Source organism: Cololabis saira, chromosome 17 (genome assembly GCF_033807715.1).
Source record: "Cololabis saira isolate AMF1-May2022 chromosome 17, fColSai1.1, whole genome shotgun sequence".
In the NCBI taxonomy this organism is placed as follows: Eukaryota; Metazoa; Chordata; class Actinopteri; order Beloniformes; family Belonidae; genus Cololabis; species Cololabis saira.
Window position 1 is genome coordinate 42,264,456 of NC_084603.1, and position 20,125 is coordinate 42,284,580.

Below are 20,125 nucleotides of genomic sequence, written 5' to 3' on the forward strand. Positions count from 1 at the left end.
CAATCTTTTCCTGTTAAGGGCCATCCATCGGAGGATCCGTAGCTGAGAGCATTGGCTTTCCCTGGCTGATGACCATCATTGGAGTTATTGATATTTTCTTCGCTCCACTGTGCATCTTCCTCAGAAATCCACCCGGACAAGAAGAGAAAATTGTAAGATTCAAAACACATCTCAATAGAACCAACCAGATTTTACATAAGCACACAGAAATATGCATGCTTTGGAAATCAACCTCAAACACAGGACACGTTTATAGTTTATTCAATTTAAAATCACAGAAATGTTTAAAAATAATGTTCCTCAGAGAAAGATTTAAAGGGTCAGGTATTTGAGAGAATGCACTATCCAATATCAACAGATGCGGGCAGGGCCGCCGCAAGGGGTGTGCGAACCGTGCGACCGCACGGGGCCTCGCGGCCCAAGGGCCCTTGCGCTATGGGCCGTTTTTTTTTTTTTTTTTTCAATTTTTTTTCCTTTTTTCGCTTATAAATATCAACAGTCACATTCCATTACAGACCTAAATGTGTACTAGTCTGTGCATATCAATAAATATATGTGCAATGATGCGCGTGTCTGTTGTTCAATACAACTGATCAGACCAAGCGCAGACACAAGCTGCTCTGATCCAGACGGGTGGAGTTGGAACAAACTGTCACACAATGTCGAGAGAACAAGACAGATTCAGGAAATTTCCATCAGGGGATGAAAAAAGAAAACAACTAAAGAAAATGGAAGATTTTAATGCCTCTCTGAAAGGCTCGGTTGATAAATTTGTTACAAAAAGCACCGATCCGACCGGGTCTCAAGCAGCCGTGGGGCCCCGCGTCGAGGAAGCCCAGATGATGATGAGGCAGGGGAAGGTATCCAGTATTTTGCTAATTGGAGAGTTAAAATTGCGCATATAGACACCCGATCCGACCCGAAAAACCCAAAAATTTTGCGAGGGCCCCCCTGTCCATTTCGCACAGGGCCTCGCAAATCTCCCAGACGGCTCTGGATGCGGGACATCAGAATTTTCAATGCAGAGCATCCAAAGTTATACGTGTAGCATACTCACACATTTAAGGATCATATTAGCTGTTCTCTGTTTCACAAATGTATTCCAGCCTTTATAATTAACGCTTGAACCATGAAATAATCCGTATCCCAGATTGTTTTTTGAATAGACTGGATGCTGTCTGCTGCAGACCAAACTAGAGAGAACCACCCAGACCGTCACCAGACACAGGCTCTGTCATGGTATGAGCTTGTATTTATGTCCTTAGTAAGGCTCATTTCCACTTCTGTGATGGAAGCAATAATGCAGGGACGGACATTGAGATTTAGGAGCAATATCTGCTGCCTTAAACACCACACCTCTTCCAGGAATGTCCATGTATTTTACAACAGAACGATAGATAGATAGAAAGAAAGAAAGAAAGAAAGAAAGAAAGAAAGAAAGAAAGAAAGAAAGAAAGAAAGAAAGAAAGAAAGAAAGAAAGAAAGAAAGAAAGAAAGAAAGAAAGAAAGAAAGAAAGAAAGAAAGAAAGAAAGAAAGAAAGAAAGAAAGAAAGAAAGAAAGAAAGAAAGAAAGAAAGAAAGAAAGAAAGAAAGAAAGAAAGAAAGAAAGAAAGAAAGAAAGAAAGAAAGAAAGAAAGAAAGAAAGAAGTTCAAGTTTTAAAACTCCAGCTTAAAAGTATCTGTGCAGATTGGAACTTTATTCAAAATGCAGCTGAGAACCTGGATTTAAATAAACTGAGTGTTTCAGCTAATCTGACTTTCTGTGAGTTTGTTCCAGACATGTGGAGCTTAAAAACTGAATGCAAATTCTCCATGTCTGGTTCTGGTTCTGAGGGGTCTGGAAGGCTCATACTGGGTCAGGAGGTCCCTGATGTGTTCTGGTCCTGGACCATTCAGAGCTTTATAGACCAGCATCACAACTTTAAAGTCTGTCCTGTGAGTGACAGACAGCCAGGTAAAGACCTCAGAGCTGGACTGATGTGGTACTTTGTTGGTCCAAGTGAGGACTGCAGGTCTGGATGAGCTGCAAGTTTAACTGTGTTTTGGTAAAACTGTAAAGATGCTGTTACAATAATCAAGCTACTAAAGATAAATGCTTATACTAGTGTCTCCAGGTCCTGCTGAGAAGTCAGATATTTTATCCTTGATATATTCTGAAAATGATAGTAGGCTGACTTTGTTATTGCCTTAATGTGTTTTTCCAGATTTAGGTCTGAGTCCATCACTACACCCAGATTTGTGGCCAGGTTGTTAGTTTTTAGGTATGGAGATTGAAGCTCTGTGGTGACCTGTGATCTTTCAACTTTGGCTCCAAAGACAGTTACCTCAATTTTGGCACATCCTGTCATTAATCTCCTCAAAGCATTTACCAAGAGGCTGTACAGGGCCTCGGCCTCCTGGTGACATTGTTATATACAGTATATCTGTGTGTCATCTGCATAGCTATGGTAGTTTATTGTGTTGTTCTTTATGATCTTTATAAACAGTGGGAGCTTGTAGATGTTAAACAGAAGAGGTTCCAGGGTGGAACCTTGAGGAACTCCACATGTGATTCTTGTCAGCTGTGATGTAAAGTTGCCTGACAGAAATTAGCTCCTGTTCTCTAAGTATGTTTTGAACCAATTTAGTACAGTTCTCCAGTTGCTTGAGTAAAATATTGTGTTCAGCTTATCAAATGCAACACTGAGATCCAATAAAACTGAGACTGGCATTTTTCCACCGTCTGTATTCAAGTATATGCCATTAAACACTATGGGCCCGATTTACTAAGATCCTAAATAAAGAGTACTAAATTGCGTGTGCACTGAAAAAGTTTGCGCGTGCTGTTGTTGTGTGTTTTGCGGGTGATCAACTAAGATTGCGTGCGCAATTGATAACAGGTGCAAACAGCAGTATTTAAAGGAGCCGTCTGTAAGAAATGGCCAAAACTGGTACTGCAGTCACTTTCCAAATATTGTTGAGCGGCGTGTACCCTCCCCCTCCTCCCCCCGACCAGAGGTTGCCAGGTAGGCTGCAGAATGCAGCAGGAACGTAGGCTGCCATGGCTGCAATAATTGGAGCCGAGCTTGCAACCCGGATGCCGAAACAATACTGACTTGGTGATTGGGAGATAGGTGGAGGGTGGAGCTTCAGAAACAATACTGACTTGGTGATTGGGAGATAGGTGGAGGGTGGAGCTTCAGAAACAATACTGACTTGGTGATTGGGAGATAGGTGGAGGGTGGAGCTTCAGAAACAATACTGACTTGGTGATTGGGAGATAGGTGGAGGGTGGAGCTTCAGAAACAATACTGACTTGGTGATTGGGAGATAGGTGGAGGGTGGAGCTTCAGAAACAATACTGACTTGATGTTTGGGAGATAGGTGGAGGGTGGAGCTTCAGAAACAATACTGACTTGGTGATTGGGAGATAGGTGGAGGGTGGAGCTTCAGACCAAAACAAAAAATGACAACATAAACATCAGTTGAGGGCTGCAACTCCTCTTTTTAAACTGGAATATCTTGGCTTGAGTGCTGTTGTCAGTGACATAAGTATTTGAAATGAACATGATTTTTAAATGTCTGTTGACATATCGGGGTCATTTTATGATTCGTTTTATTATTGCTCTTACATACAGCTCCTTTAAATGAGGTGTTGCGTGTCTTACGGTTTGCTGCGCAAACTTTGCGCCATGGAGAGTCTGGATGGAGAGCAGGATAAAGTCGCAAGCGCAAAATGAAATTTGACGAGTTGGAGTTAGAGATATTAGTGGAAGAGGCAAATTGTTGTGCTGTATTCAGCACCCCTGCCGTGAAAAGCACCCCCTCGTATATTCAATGATAAGTAGACCAAGAAAAAAAACAACACACTGACACTTCAATATATTTATATATACACACTCACACAAACACATACTTAGGAGTTTATTTTATATATATTTACAAATATTATGGACTACACAGTAAGCAGGCTATTAATTAATGACATCAATAACCATTTACCCGATTTTTGTCATCTGTGACTGTGATTGTGGGAAAGTATGACTATTGTGGAATCCATGAGCGCATTTAAACATGAGTCATTAACACAAAACTGGACGCTAAACAGAACATGACACGGAATGGGAATATCATTTTTGTCAGACGAGGGGGTGCTTTTCACGGCAGGGGTGCTGAATACGGCACCGGGGTATGACAACTGCAGAACAAGTATAGGCGCACAATAAGAAACACTTTTTTCTCCATGAAAACACGTGATTTATTTATTATCACAAATAAAAAAATGAATGTGCCTCCTGTGGCAACCTTTTGCTGAATAATACTCGATTTAACATTCAAATAAAATATTTCTCCTTTTGCATGTGGAGATTAGCACCTTCCTTTCGAACGTATTAAATACAGACGCAATCACAATCCCCGCAACAACTTTCAGGCTTGGTAAATCTCATTGCGCGTGGTAAATTTTTCTGGCGGGTACGCCCCATATTGATTATTCATCAGGGCAAAAGTACTAAATGAATAGCGTGTGCTATTTTGCGCATTTGAGAGGCGCAGTCCTCTTTGCACGCTGTTAGTAGATCAGCTGGCACTTTGGTTTGCGGGTGCTGTCAAGTTTGCACACGTTTTTGCACACGCAAACCTTTAGTAAATCAGGCCCTATGTGTTCTGCTGTCTAAAAGCTGACTGGAAGTCATGATAGCAGTTGTTTTGTGTTTAAAAGTAATTTAGCTGTTGAAAAAAATGCTTTTTCAGTGATCTTACCTGAATATGGAAGATTCGAGATCAGCCTGTAGTCGTTCATTTGAGTCTTGTCGAGATTGAAAGTTCACAATCTGTAACAGGTCTGACTCCACAATCCGTCCAGTCCTGAATAGGTGGATGAAAATGGATGGATGTAGGCTACTGCTGCACACCTTATGACATTTTTGCAAGAATGGGCCAAAATAACTTCCCTGCTTCACAAAAGAACATTACTTGATGTCAGGCCAGCACGCAGCTCCCGAAGCTCCGGCCTGCAAACATGCACAAAAGAGAAAAAAGGGGGGCCAGTACAAGAAACTACAGAAGTGATGGACAAAAATGATGGCTATGAGATACTTATAATAAATAAAAATGGAAAAAGAGAAGAGGAGAAGAGAAGAAGGGTGAGAGACACCGCCCAGCGGATCATGTCGGTCCCCCCTGCAGCATAAGCCTATAGCAGCATATCTACCACCAAGCTATATTTGAGACTAACTATTATAGTCTTGTTCTATAGCTGCAACTATGACTACTGACTCTAACACACTAGAGTTTACACTACCTAGAGATTTAATTCAATTCAATTCAATTTTATTTGTATAGCGTCTAATACAACAGATGTTGTCTCTAGACATTTTCCAGAGACCCAGAACATAAACCCCGAACATGACCCCCCTAACACCAACGACAAATAAACGACAAATCCTGATCGAAAACAACACCAAGGTTTCTCACAGTTGCACTGGAAGCCATCGCAACACCATCTAATCCCTTCCTAAGATGCTCTGGACCAAGAATGATAACCTCTGTTTTATCTGAATTTAGAATTAAGACATTTCTGGACATCCAGTCCTTGATGTCCCTAAGACATGCCTGAAGTTTAACCAACGGTTCTGTCTCATCCGGCTTCATAGACAAGTAGAGCTGCGTATCATCAGCATAACAATGAAAGTGTATGCCGTGATTCTGGATTATACTTCCCAATGGCTGCATGTATAAACTGAACAAGATTGGCCCTAGCACTGAACCCTGCGGAACACCATAACAGACCTTTGACTGTTCTGAAGAAACTTCATGTACATGAACAAACTGGAACCTGTCAGATAGATATGATTTAAACCAACATAGAGCTGTCCCTTTAATCCCAACAACATGCTCTAACCTGTGCAGTAAAATGCCATGATCTATAGTGTCAAAAGCAGCACTGAGGTCCAGTAGAACCAGTATGGATACTAATCACTTATCTGAGGTCCAGTAGAACCAGTATGGAAACTAATCCCTTATCTGAGGTCCAGTAGAACCAGTATGGACACTAATCCCTTATCTGAGGTCCAGTAGAACCAGTATAGACACTAATCCCTTATCTGAGGTCCAGTAGAACCAGTATGGACACTAATCCCTTACCTGAGGCCCAGTAGAACCAGTATGGACACTAATCCCTTATCTGAGGTCCAGCAGAACCAGTATGGACACTAATCCCTTATCTGAGGCCATAAGAAGGTCATTCGTGACTGGAACCAGTGCTGTCTCTGTGCTATGATGCATTCTGAACCCTGACTGAAAGACTTCAAACAGATCTTTTGGAAGAAGGTAAGGCAACATTACAACTGCTGAAAGCCTTTATGTCTCAGCTGTGCTGCAGCTCTGAAATGCAAAAACTGATTTAGATTAATATTAAGAAATTAAATTAAGTTGACGGGGTGTTTGCAAAGAGATGAGGGTTTAAATAAATGTTTGAAATTGTCCTGATATGAGGTTGTATGATATCTTAAAGAAAATATACCAACAATTGTGTAAAGCCTGTGCCTATAGGCTATACAGCAGGGCAACTGGGTTGGTTTTAGTTAGGACGCATGCTTTAAAAAAATTCAAAGTTCAGACATAGGATCCAGGTGGGATATGCCAATCCATTTATTCAATATGCAGCAGCACTCAAAATGAGCATAAATCCACTGTTTAAACTTATAAACATAAACCTGTGACTGAACGCCTCTGTCTGTCTTCCCCCTGTCGCACCTGAGTGCAATCACCAGGACGGTAATATTGGTTTCTATGACAACCACCCACCAAGACCTATTGAAGGATTGACAGGTCTAACATGACGTCACCATAAGGGGAATATCAATTCATACTCAGTTTGAGATTCATTTAGTAATATGTTTAAATAGATAAAATAAAATAAATCAAAGTATTTTGGCTCCAACAAATTGAAATTTTGCCTTTTAATAGTGGCCACACTTTAATGCAGTGTTTATAAGGAGAGAAAAACAAGGTTTAGGTCAGAGGTCAAATGTATTTACATTGTCACAAACCGGGCCAGTCAGTGACAAAGAGGGAGTCCACACATGGAGTACCAATTCAAAAATTGTTATTATTATTATTAGTAAATCATATCACTTAGAATTAGATCAATAAATCATTAAAGTAAAAATGTAATCAAAGTAAACCAAAAAGTATATGTAGGTTTAAATGTAGAGTGTCAGTCATGTATGCTGTGTGTGGGTGAGTGAAGTGTGCTGGGTGCAAGTGTTGTATGCAGGAGGAAAGAATACTTAGTTCCCCATGGCAGGTGGAAACCCAGAACCAAGCCCAAGTCTGGGAGCAGCAAGAGAGAGCAAGCAGGGGTAGATAGCCTTAAATACACTGGCTCACACAAACACAAAGGTGAGGCCAATTGAGCTGACGACCTGCCCACAACTTCCATCCAGGAAGCAGAATGGCCAATCAGTAGGGAGGGGGACGGGCCGTCACAATATAACACATTTAAAAACAAAGTGCTTGACAATTAGAAAACAGTAAAACTACGACGGACAACAAAAAAAAAGGAAATTACGAGAATAAAGTCATAATAATATGAGAATAAAGTTGTAAAATTACGAGAATAAAGTCATAATATTATGAGAATAAAGTCGTAATATTTTGAGAATATAGTCGTAATATTTTGAGAATAAAGTCGTAATATTTTGGGAATAAAGTCGTAATATTACGAGAATAAAGTCGTAATATTAAATATATTATTAATATAACTTCACAAGATGCTCAATATTCCTCATTTTAACACAGGGAGAAGATGCTCTTCCTGTTAAAGTTCTCATAAATTATATTCTCATAATATTACGACTTTATTCTCATAAATTACGACTTTATTCTCATAATATTACGACTTTATTCTCATAAATTACGACTTTATTCTCGTAATATTACGACTTTATTCTCGTAATATTACGACTTTATTCTCGTAATATTACGACTTTATTCTATTACGACTTTATTCTCGCAAAATTATTGTTACGGTATGGTTTTCTAAGGACCCAAGTGCAGGAGAGAGAGGGAGGCCAGAGGCAGGAGTTCTCAAAAGCAAAAGGTTTTAATCCACAAAAGGCAAAAACAAGGCGCTGCAGAGCAGGATCAAAAAACACAAAACCAGGCCACACACGGGCAAAGTTCCGGGGGCCGTCCTCGGGACTGGACAGACCGGCGAGACAGCTCGGGGGGGCGTCCCCGAGGCCTAGGCCTGGGTCTTGGCATGGGTCTTGGCGGGGGGCGTGACGGGGACTCTTGGCTGGGCTCTGGGACTGGACGGGGCTCTGGAACAGGACGGGGCTCTGGAACAGGACAGGGCTCTGGAACAGGACGGGACTCTGGAACAGGACGGGGCTCTGGAACAGGACGGGACTCTGGAACAGGACGGGACTCTGGAACAGGACGGGGCTCTGGAACAGGACGGGACTCTGGAACAGGACGGGACTCTGGAACAGGACGGGACTCTGGAACAGGACGGGACTCTGGAACAGGAGCAGACAGGATGCGGGGAGCCGGAACAGGAGCAGACAGGATGCAGGGAGCCGGCGTCGGGGGGCAGAGGATCCCCGGAGCTGCCCGAGTGGGGACCCGGGTCCGTAGCGCTGGCTGCGGGGGTACCCAGGTCCGAGGCGCTGGCTGCAGGGGAGCCCAGGTCCGAGGCGCTGGCTGCGGGGGAGCCCGGGTCCGAGGCGCTGGCTGCGGGGGAGCCCGGGCCCGAGGCGCTGGCTGCGGGGGTACCCGGGTCCGAGGCGCAGGCTCCGGGGATACCCGGGTCCGAGGCGCCGGCTGCGGGGATACCCGGGTCCGGGGCGCCGGCTGCGGGGGTACCCGGGTCCGGGGCGCTGGCCCCCCCTCAAGGGACAGATCCCAGATGTCCCCACAGTCCACATCCAGGGTGGGCTGGGGGGGAACACGGGTCCTCGGAGCTGGCTGGGGACGGTCCGGGACCATCACCGGAGCAGGGGCTGATGCGTCCGGGACCACCACAGGAACAGGGACAGGTGCGTCCGGGACCACCACTGGAACAGGGACAGGTGCGTCCAGGACCACCACAGGAACAGGGACAGGTGCGTCCGGGACCACCACTGGAAGACGGACAGGTGCGTCCGGGAACACCACTGGAACAGGGACAGGTGCGTCCGGGACCACCACTGGAACATGGGGAGGTGCGTCCGGGACCACCACTGGAACAGGGACAGGTGCGTCCGGGACCACCACAGGAACAGGGACAGGTGCATCCGGGACCACCACTGGAACAGGGACAGGTGCGTCCAGGACCACCACAGGAACAGGGACAGGTGCGTCCGGGACCACCACTGGAAGACGGACAGGTGCGTCCGGGAACACCACTGGAACAGGGACAGGTGCGTCCGGGACCACCACTGGAACATGGGGAGGTGCGTCCGGGACCACCACTGGAACAGGGACAGGTGCGTCCGGGACCACCACAGGAACAGGGACAGGTGCGTCCGGGACCACCACAGGAACAGGGACAGGTGCGTCCGGGACCACCACTGGAACAGGGACAGGTGCAGGAGCTGGAGCCGGAACAAGCTGGGGCTGGGGTTGGCGCTGGCGCTGACGCCGTCGTCGTAGCCTCCCCTGAGCCTGCAGGCTCCTGGGCCCACCCAGAGCCAGGCGTGTTCCCCAAAAGGGGTCCCAATACTCCCCCTCCTCGGCCCGGCGCAAAAACTCCCTTAACGTGAGGCGCTCTCCCGCTGGGTCCATTGTGGTCGGTCCGTTCTGTTAGGTTGTGGTTTTCTAAGGACCCAAGTGCAGGGGAGAGAGGGAGGCCGGAGGCAGGAGTTCTCAACAAAAAGGGTTTAATCCACAAAAAGGCAAAACACAAGGCGCTGCAGAGCAGGATAAACAAAAACCAGGAACAGGAAAAAACAACGAGGAGACATGGAGGAAGAACCAGTACGGACCGACAGGGAACCAAGGAATGACAAGACAAGATATACTGAGGGGATAACGAGACATGACGAGACACAATCAGGGCAGATGGGACACAGGCGGGGCAAGACAGAAACTGAAAGTCAAACTGGGGGAAGTGTCAAACCCTGACAATTATGACTTTATTCTTGTAATTTCCATTTTTTTTTGTCTTAGTTTAGCCCTAATACTCTATACTATAATAATATAAAACATATTTTGTAATTTAAAAGCAGGAAAATATAATAAAAAGCATTTAAGAAACAATAAAATCAAAATAACAGTACTGTCTTATCTGTCTGTGTCATACTCTACTCAGAATTGAAAGCCAAAGAGGAGAAATTCGTTTTCAAAATTGACCCGAACCTTTTTCTAAAGTCTGGCCAGTGCAAATATGAAAAAGCAAGCTGTTCCACGATTTTGAGGCTGCCACTGCACAAACTCTATCACTTCTATACTTCAAACATGATCTGGAAACAGCCAGAAGCAACTGGTTGGTTGACTGTAGTGCTCTTACTGGTGTATGGCTGTGCAGGAACTCTGACATATAAGAGGGCCCGATTTAAAACTCTAAAACCAACAATTCAGAATCAGATGGGGAACCAGTGCACAGATGGAAAGACTGGAGTTATATGATCACGCTTCTTGGTGCCAGTTAAAAGTCAAGCTGCTGCGTTCTGAACCAATTCCAGATGTTGCAGAGAAGATTGGTCTAAAACAACAAACAGCATTGCAGTAGTCTACGCGTCCGGTAACAAAAGCATGAATCACTTTTTCGAGGTCCTTTGCAGGGAAATAGGGCTTCACCTCAGCAATGACTTGTAGGTGGAAAGAGCTTGATTTTACTACAGCACCAATCTTTTTGTCCAACTTAAGGGCTATCACTAACACACAAAACATAATTGCATCCAAAAACATCAGCTTGGTTCTGTTTTTTCATAGGCTGAGGGAGAATCAACAGCTTTCATTCTTGTCTTTCAGGCTATCTTGATGGACAGCAGCTGCTCAATGAAGACAAGGTCCTACTCCACACAGGGGGCACACTACCAGGGAGAAAGCATGGATCCAGAATATGATGATTATGATTAATGGAAGCCATCCAGGTTAACCCTTAAGAAGATTTATTTTGTTGTACAAAAAAATAAGGAATACAGAAAAAAAAACAGCCAAGATTTTTCCATCTGAATGTCCTGCAACCAGTTGTCACTATTCAATGTTCTCTTAGTAGTTGTACTTGAGCAAACCAAAGTTGTTCTTGATCTATGATTGAAAACAAATTGTGTAAAATATTTTTTGCCAACAGCCTTATTCAGTGGGGAGACGTGTCAAAAAACCTTTTTGAGACCGTAGGAAGGTGCTAGCAACGAGTGTGCTTTGATGTTTTATTTTGAATACAGATCAGTCCTATTCTTATTCTGATCATTGAGTTTTATCAACTGTGTGTCAATAATGTTGTGCAGAGTATTAGCAGAATTTGGTGTTCAAGTTGGTGATATAATGGGTAATAAAATATGTGAAGAAACCATTTAATTTTTTTGTCTGTTTATTTTATTTGGTTCTTGTTTTTTTTCCCTGTAGAATTATTGTTTGTCTTTCCATGGATGCTGTCATCAAGAAACAGATAAAGAAAACCAGTGCCCTGCTTCCAGAAACCATGCCAAATTAAAACAACCATACCAAATCACATTCATACATGAACTTAGAATGATCCAAAACAGGATGATCACACCCACGTTGGGCTGGTTAGAAGAAACTGGTCACTCTTACACATCCTGTCATTAGGTCTGATTTTCTATATATATATTTCAAATAGTTATTATACTCATTTAGTTTTCTATTTTAGTACTTCTCAAATTGTATAAGTATATAAACATTAATGGGACATCACAACTTATATGATGTGTTGAGCACTAGGTTCACGTGTAAATTAAATACAAATATGTGCCACATTTACCCACATTTTACTGGAAATGAAAGATAACGCACTTTCTGTCCGTCAAGATCCAGTGATTGCTGTGATTCCATGAAAAGAAAAAGATTTACTCAGCCATAATTTTGAAGAAAAAGATTTTTGCACAGTGGCAAGAAGAATCCCGTGGAGTGAAGCGGTTTTCTACATTAATTTCTGTATTAATTTGCCAGAAAACGTGATTTTCGTCCAAGTCATGACAATAGAGAAATACAATGTGTTATGCTGATTAAATACAACTATAATTTCTTGAGTTTTTTTGAAAACATCCATTAGACATTCACAGTAGTGGAGGAATCGGTACGAGCACCCTTGGAGATGATAGAGTAATAATGTAACCTTGTTCGTCAGCAGAGACTTCAACATCTTCCGGGATCTCTGGATCAGAGCTAAACAACGTTCAGGAGTAATTCTGGACCATTCCTCATTCCAGAACTGCTTCAGTTCAGAAACATTTGTAGGATGTCTGGTGTGAACGGCTGTCTGGGGCTCATTCCGTTCCACAGCATCTCGTTGAAGTTAAAGTCTGGACTCTGACTGGGCCAGCCCAGAAGGTGCATTTACTTCCAGGTTTAGGGTGTCCTGCTGCATCACCCAACTCCTACTTAAGCTTCAGATGGTGGACAGACACCCTGGCATTTTTCTGTAGATTTGAATACATTTAGGAATTAATTTTCCCCTTAGTGAAGGTAGAGGGTCCAGATCCCAAGGCACCAAGCCCAAATCCACCATACTTCCCTGTTGGTGTGAAAATGTTTTATATTGGTGAACTGTGCCCGGGTGGCATATGCAGCATTGACTATTCTTCCCAACCAATTTAACTTTTGTTTCATCAGTTCACATTCACCAACTAGTGTTGTGGGTTGATCAGGTGCTCTTTGGAAAACTGCACTGCCTTTCTCTATGGTGTTGTGAACATTCTACCCCTTCAACATCTGCCATATGGTAGACTCATAAATGGAGATGTTTGCATGTTCCATTGATGTTTTCAAGAAGTTAACTGTCAATCATGGGTTTTTCTTCTTCATTTCAACGCTGGGCATTGTGTGTCCTCTTGGCTGGTCCTCCATGTTCAGTACTGAACTATCTCCATCTCTAGACAGTTTTTCTAGACCCGTGTTTTTCAACCCTTGTGCTTGACACACACTGTCCTGCATGTTTTAGATGTTGCTCTGCTCTAATAACCATGAGTTTGTCATCAAGATTCACAGGAGCCTTCAATGGTCCACTAATGGCGCTTTTCCATTAGTACCTACTAGCCCGACTCGACTCGCCTCGGTTTGGTGCTTTTCCACTAGGGGTCCAACGTTCCGAGTAGATACTTTTATTTAACTATTCTGCCGAGGTTCTAAGCTGCTGAGTCGGCTGTATCTGACATCATCACACTACAGGCCACCGATTGGTCGGGGGGTTGGAGTCAGACGTCTGAGTCAGGAGGAGGAAATCAGCGACTCGCGGCTTTTTCATTTTATTCCACCAGCAATGGCAGCGCATGATCCAACTCTGAGGTGCAGATGCTCCTAAACCTGGTGCTGAGGAGAGAATTAAAAAGGATCTAGACGGAGATAAGGAACGACCAGATCTACCAGGAGCTCTGTCTCTTCATAGCTGCGCACGGCTCCAGCTGACTTTTCAGCAGCACAGAGACAAACAAAAAAAAAAAGTGTCGCCGGTTGAAGCTTCTTTCACTCTCATTTTTTAACTTGATATGGAACACAAGCCACAGATCCAGCAGCACATCTATCATCTCCTCCAGGTTCTACATCTTTAGTGTTGTTGTCTTCTTCATTTAGATACACAATCAAATACGTCACAGCAGCTTCTCCAACCTCCTACTTCTCCAGATGCTGAATTGTTATGGAAAAGAAACTTGGCATAGTTGAGCCGAGTAGGTACTAGTGGAAAATATGTTGCCATAAGTTTGAGGTGGGTGTGTCGCTGAGCCGAGCAACATCTAAAACATGCAGGACTGTGAATCCTGAGGCCCAGGGTTGGAAAACTTGACTTTCTGTTCGCTTCCAGCCTCATGCAGATCAACTACTCCTGATCAAATGTCTTGAGAGACGTGGCTCACATGAGCAGATGCTTCCTATGAACAACAAATATTTGAGTGTCTTTATTAATCAAAGTATCTCAAAGCCATTCCTTCAAACCATTTCATTAATTGGGATCCAGGTATGCACACTGCTGACTCTAATTAGCTTTTGTTAAAGTAATTGGTTCACATACTTTTGAATGTTTAATAGGCTCCACATGTAAGAAATGAAAATTGTTTACATAGTATGACACATAGGTTTGGGGCATTGTGTTTATTATCATGTGAAAGTAAAAACATATTGTATTGTAACATATTGTAAAACAAATGAGTCATTTTTCATGCTGCCTTACACGTGTCGCAGTGGTGACTGTTTGTAGCGCCCTGTAGAGAAGGTGTCATGCTGGGACGTCTCATATCATTCCTGCCAGAAAAAATCATACTTAGGAAATTAAAAATCTGACTTTACTTAAAGATATAAAGAATACCTATAAAACTTAAAACATATTTTAGATATGAATTCTTTACTATATAGTTGTAAATGATAAGACAACTATAAGATGCAACAAACCTTTTTCCGGCCCTGATTGACAGCAGTTTGGATGCAGACAGCAACTGTTGTCGGCATGTTTCTGCTCTGATGTGTCATTAATGTTATTACTTGCACGTGCACTTACTTTGCTATAGCAAGTCAAAGTGTACGCTGTGGAGAAGGTCTGTTGTGACACGTGAGCGGTGGTTGGTGGTGAGTTCATCCGACACCATTTAAGTGTTCACACTGGGTTTCACATTAAATTTTAACACACCAGACATTTGCATATTCTTGTGTTTTTTAAGAAGTTAGCAGGGATATATACCACAAAGTGTATAAATCCTGACCTGAATAAGTAAGTCAGTGATTGCATTTTACACGATTATACGACGGAACCGTGCTGGACTTAATCTTGCTTTAGTTAGATCAAAGTATAAAGAGCACTGTCAGACAATGTTCAGTTTTAGGTGTTTCAGGAATCATTACATTAACAGCATATGAACACTGTAAAAGGACTACACTGCTGGAGCTCTCATAGTTACATCTGCCGTTCAGCTTTATAATGAGCATGGGTTTTGCATTCTTTGATCAAGAAATGTAAAATAAACAACTATGAACTACACAGGGAAAAGGTGCACATTTTTTGAGCAGCCCTAATCTTCTTCTATCAAAGTTTTAATGGCATCCACATTTATTGCCGGTCTCTTTAAAACACAGAAAATCCAGGGACATGGTCCTGTTAATCCTACATAGAATATCATCATGAACCTGTGTATGGTCCTTTAAAAGAGAATCTTTCTTTGGCTCTGAGGGAATCTGATATTAACTTTTGACTCATTTGGGACTCAGTTTCTGAACATTTTGAGTTTTTCATTATTAAAAAAAATTGCCAAAAATCGTCAAAGCAATTAATCTGTTTACATCAACGGTTTCCCAGAAGCGGCCTATCATTTAGTAATTTCAAATACTTAATTTAGTATTCTGGTACTTACACTAAATATTTGACATCATACGCTGTTTGCATGTCATATAAGTATATTATGGTATGTTTCTCGTGTGTGGACCTGGAGATCCACTGAGCCTTCTTGTTCAAGGACGATCATCATACCCAAGGGGTCGTGTCCGAGGATGCTGAGCCTCCATCAGTCAGTCCACTATCTTGACCTTATGTGAAGGATATCAGAGCACATTAATAAAAAAACACAGAGTCCTTTTGTGGCCAATTAAAATTTAAGGAGTAAACTGAAATATTCAATATTCCCAATTATTATAAGAGGACCCTAAGATTAGAAAAAGAGTGCCTGTTTCGGATGAACCCCGTTTGGTCCTTGGACTCCAAGGAAATGATTGAAGGGAGGAAGGACTCCAAGCGTAGTGCTAGTAGTTTGGATAACAATTTAAAGTCAACATTCAATAAACTGATCGGGCAATAAGAGGTCCAGGCTAGCGGGTCCTTGCCTTTTTTTAGGAGAAGGGAAATAGATGCTTGATTTAGAGTTTGAGGAAGGCGGCCCAATTCAAATGATTCATTGAACATATCGGATAATAAAGGGGCAAGCTTATGCCAAAACTTTTTGAAAAACTCGGAGGGAAAGCCATCTGGCCCAGGACTTTTCCCATTTTGCAGAGATAATGCAGCCGTATTAAGGTCAGCGATAGTAATTGGCCTCTCTAACTGTTGCGCGACTGATCGAGCGAGGGAATGTCCAAATTTTAAAAAAAATCAGGAGTACCATCTTGATCAGATGAATAGAGAGACATGTAAAATTCCTTAAACACGTTATTCATTTCCATGGGTTCAGTGGTGTTACGCGAGTTTGAATGAATTTGTGGAATAAGATGAGATGCAGATTCCTGACGTAATTGCTATCCTAACAATTTGCTGGTCTTATCCCAATGTTCATAGAGCTGGGACCTTGTTCGTAGGAGAAGTTCAGTGGTACGTTGTGTCGTCAGAGCGTCGAATTCTGCCTGTAGACAGAGGCGCTCTTTATATAGCTCAGGAGTTCTGTAAGTAGCGTACAACCTGTCAAGTTCAGATATGCGTTGTGTCAAGTCAGTTAATTTCCCCCTTCTAAGTTTTTTCTCATATCCTGTGTAGGAAATGATCTCCCCCCTAATGGAAGCCTTTAAGGCCCCCCATAGTACTGAGGCAGACACGCCGGGTGCTTTATTTATGCTCACAAAAAAATCAATTTGTTGTGAGACAAAGTTAACAAACTGATCATTTAAAAGTAGTCGTGTATTAAGACGCCATGGTGCACGCGTGGAATTTAAGTTCTTAAAGCATACGTCCATAGAGATAGGGGCATATGCCTTCGGCAGTCTGGCCTTTGGCAGTCTGGCCTTCAGCAGGAGGGTCCCCCCTTACGAGCCTGGTCCTGCTCAAGGTTTCTTCCCTCCTAAAGGGGAGTTTTTCTTGCCACTGTTTGGCTTAAGGCTTTTCTTCCACTAGGGGAGTTTTTACCTGCCATTGTTTATGTAATAATTGCTCGGGGGTTTATGTTCTGGATCTCTGGAAAGCGTCTAGAGACAACTCTGTTGTATTAGACGCTATATAAATAAAATTGAATTGAATTGAATTGATCAGAAATAACGATGGCATCATATTTACAAGAGGATACCAGTGAAAGCAGTCTATTATCAACCAAAAAATAATCAATGATGGTGAAAGTGTGATGAACATGAGAGAAAAAAAAGAATATTCCCTCTTAGAAGGGTTAAGAAAGCACCAGACGTCAGTGACAGCAAATTCTTTCATAAAGGACCGGATTAGCTCAGCCGACTTGGATGGAGCGCACGCTCTGGGGGAGGAATGCTCCAGATGAGCGTCAAGCCAGCAATTAAAATCTCCACCTAATATTAAGTGGTGTGACGATAAATCAGGGAGAGTTAGAAACAATCGTTTAAAAAAAGCATCATCATCATAATTGGGAACATAAATATTAGCCAAGACCACCTGGGTGTTATTAATCCGGCCAGCAACTATGACAAATCTACCATTAGGGTCAGAGATAGTACTGGAGTGTACAAAGGGAACAGATTTATGTAGCAAGATAGCTGCACCCCGAGATTTGCCTTGAAATGAGGAAGTCTGACCTACCCATCCCCTCCTCAATTTAGAGAGGTCCGAGACCCTGAGATGGGTCTCTTGCAAAAAAATAACATGAGCGCCAAGATGGTAAAGATGGTGCAGTATCTTACTTCGTTTTATGGAGTTATTGAGTCCTTTGCAGTTAAAACTAGTGAGCCTAATGGCACAACCGCTGGATGATCTTACACTGGATGGGGTCATAGCTAGGCAACAGGAGTATTATGTAAGGATGATGATCTGAAGCAAAGCTGGAAGTGAAAAACTTGACTGATGTAAACCAAAAAGAAACAACAACAAAGAAAGAGAAAATACAAAAGAAAAAACGCATAAAAACACACGCACACCTTTCCCCTCCCACCCGCCCAACCACCCACATGAACGTTAGCAGAAGCATCCCCCCCAAACGGGATGAGCGCAATGAACCCCCCTAACAAATAACCTGTCACACCTCTTAAAGCTCTAAAGAGAGCCTATGCTGAACAACTAACGAACAGCAACTACTTACAGGTAGGTGTAGGAATTGTGACATGGAGTTAAGTAAATAAAATTACACTATAATATATCTGCATATACCAAAGCCCCAGCAGACCACTCCATAAAAAATGGCTGATGCCACCACAGTGTCATAAAATGTTTTCAGGAGCTTCTCCTGCACACCAAAAGCCCTCAGCCTCCTGAGCAGATAGAGTCTGCTCTGGCCTTTTCTGTGGAGTGCAGAGGAATTAGTAGTCCAGTCCAGTTTATTGTTGAGGTGAACACCCAGGTACTTATAAGATGTCACCATCTCAATGTCCTTTCCCTGGATGTTCACCGGTGTCGGGGGGGATTTATTACACCTGCGGAAATCCACCACCAGTTCTTTAGTTTTCCCACGCGTTGATCTGGAGGTGGTTCTGCAGGCACCAGTCCACAAAGTCCTGGGACAGTTCTCTGTACTCGCTATCATCTTCATCAGTGATGAGGCCGACGATAGCAGAGTCGTCAGAGAACTTTTGGTTGGTGAGTTGTAGGAGAAGTCAGCAGTGTACAGAGTGAAGAGGAACGCAACCAGGACCGTTCCCTGCGGGGCCCCCATACTGCAGACGACCATGTCCGATGTGTGGTCCCTATCCTCACATACTGTGGACGGTTGGTGAGGTAATCCAGAATCCAGGATGTGAGGTGACTGCCAACCCCTGCATTCTCCAGCTTGTCTCCCAGAAGTGCCGGCTGGATGGTGTTGAACGCACTGGAGAAATCAAAGAACATGATCCTCACAGTGCTCCCAGGTTTCTCCAGGTGAGACAGGGCCCGATGTAGCATGAAGATGACGGCATGAAGAAGCTTTAATGTTCAGGCTAAATGCCGGCAAAAAGAGTTGAAAAGTGTAATATAAAAGTGTGAAAAAAGTCACATTCCAGCGGAGCCTCGGCGGAACATGTCCTACATCCTTCTCATTCCATCCCGCCTCCCCAATTCCCCATCCTGTGTTTTAAGGAGAGCCCAGCAACCCTGTGGAGGAAACTAATATCAGCTGCTTGTATCTCTGATTGTATTGTTTAGGTGAAACATCGTCTGCAGAATGTACTGATGGAAGCTTGAGACCAGACAACCAAACTAAAGAGGGGCATCCTTAATTCCAAGTCTCACTGGGAATCTGTCTCTGTTTGTACAGGGACTGAATTACCCATAGAATTGGACACAGTATCTCACAAGTAACACAGATTAATTACCTCTCAAAGTCCACAAAGCACCTGTAAACTGGTTGGGCAAACGCCCATGCCCCTTCCAGGATCCTAGCGAGGATGATGAAGAGCGGGTCCAGTGCACCCCGGACAAAACGGAACCATGTTGTTCCTCCTAAATCAGATGTTTTGCTGTCTACCGGGCTCAGTTTTCCAACAACACTGGATGCACAATAAAGGCACTTGCCACGATGAGCATGCATAGATGTTACCAGGAGGATGAGGACTGACTCCCACTGTGGAGACAGCCCTACAGTATACAGATCTTTGAGAAACACATTGCATCTGGAATCTGGTGTTCCTGTTGGCCCTTTTCCATGCTTTAACTTCATAGCTGGACTGAATAATACAAAAGTATTATTCCTTGAATTGTGGTCACAGGACACGTTTTATTTCTTCTTCTTTAGTTCTTTAATAGATTTATTTTACCCAGTGTAAAATACAATCTCAGATTTTGATTGCTTCTTTGTGGATACATCGTGTCTGCCTCTTTCCCCTGACATTTAATTCAGCATTATTGGATGACCCTGGATGACCGACTAGAGTGATCTTATATTTGCCTCCGGTACAGTTCTGCTTATCAAAAATGTTTAGAAAATTACATTACAAACATATTTGCTCTTATAATTTAATAAATTTTTTCGGTGCAGTATCAATTCTGAATGTTGGTGAGGTACGGTGGGGCCCTGGCCCGGCTCGGAGGGCCGGCCCCCGTCGACCTGGATGGCCAGCAGGAGAGCGTGGGCGTCTTTCCAGCTAATTCGAGGCTAATTCATTGGCATGAATTAGCCCCGCCTCTTCTTCTGATTGGTCG

The 20,125-nt window shown here is 43.2% G+C and overlaps 1 protein-coding gene across 1 annotated transcript in view; it reads left to right on the plus strand.

Moving 5' to 3' along the window:
* slc18a2 (solute carrier family 18 member 2) overlaps positions 1–13,435 on the plus strand; it is a 58,463-nt gene extending 45,028 nt beyond the window's left edge. The window contains exons 15-16 of the mRNA XM_061746184.1: positions 19–152; positions 10,939–13,435. Of these exons, the coding sequence (XP_061602168.1) occupies positions 19–152; positions 10,939–11,046 (242 nt within the window). The 3' untranslated portion in view covers positions 11,047–13,435. The remainder of the gene's footprint in view (positions 1–18; positions 153–10,938) is intronic.
* The last annotated feature ends 6,690 nt before the right edge of the window (positions 13,436–20,125 follow it).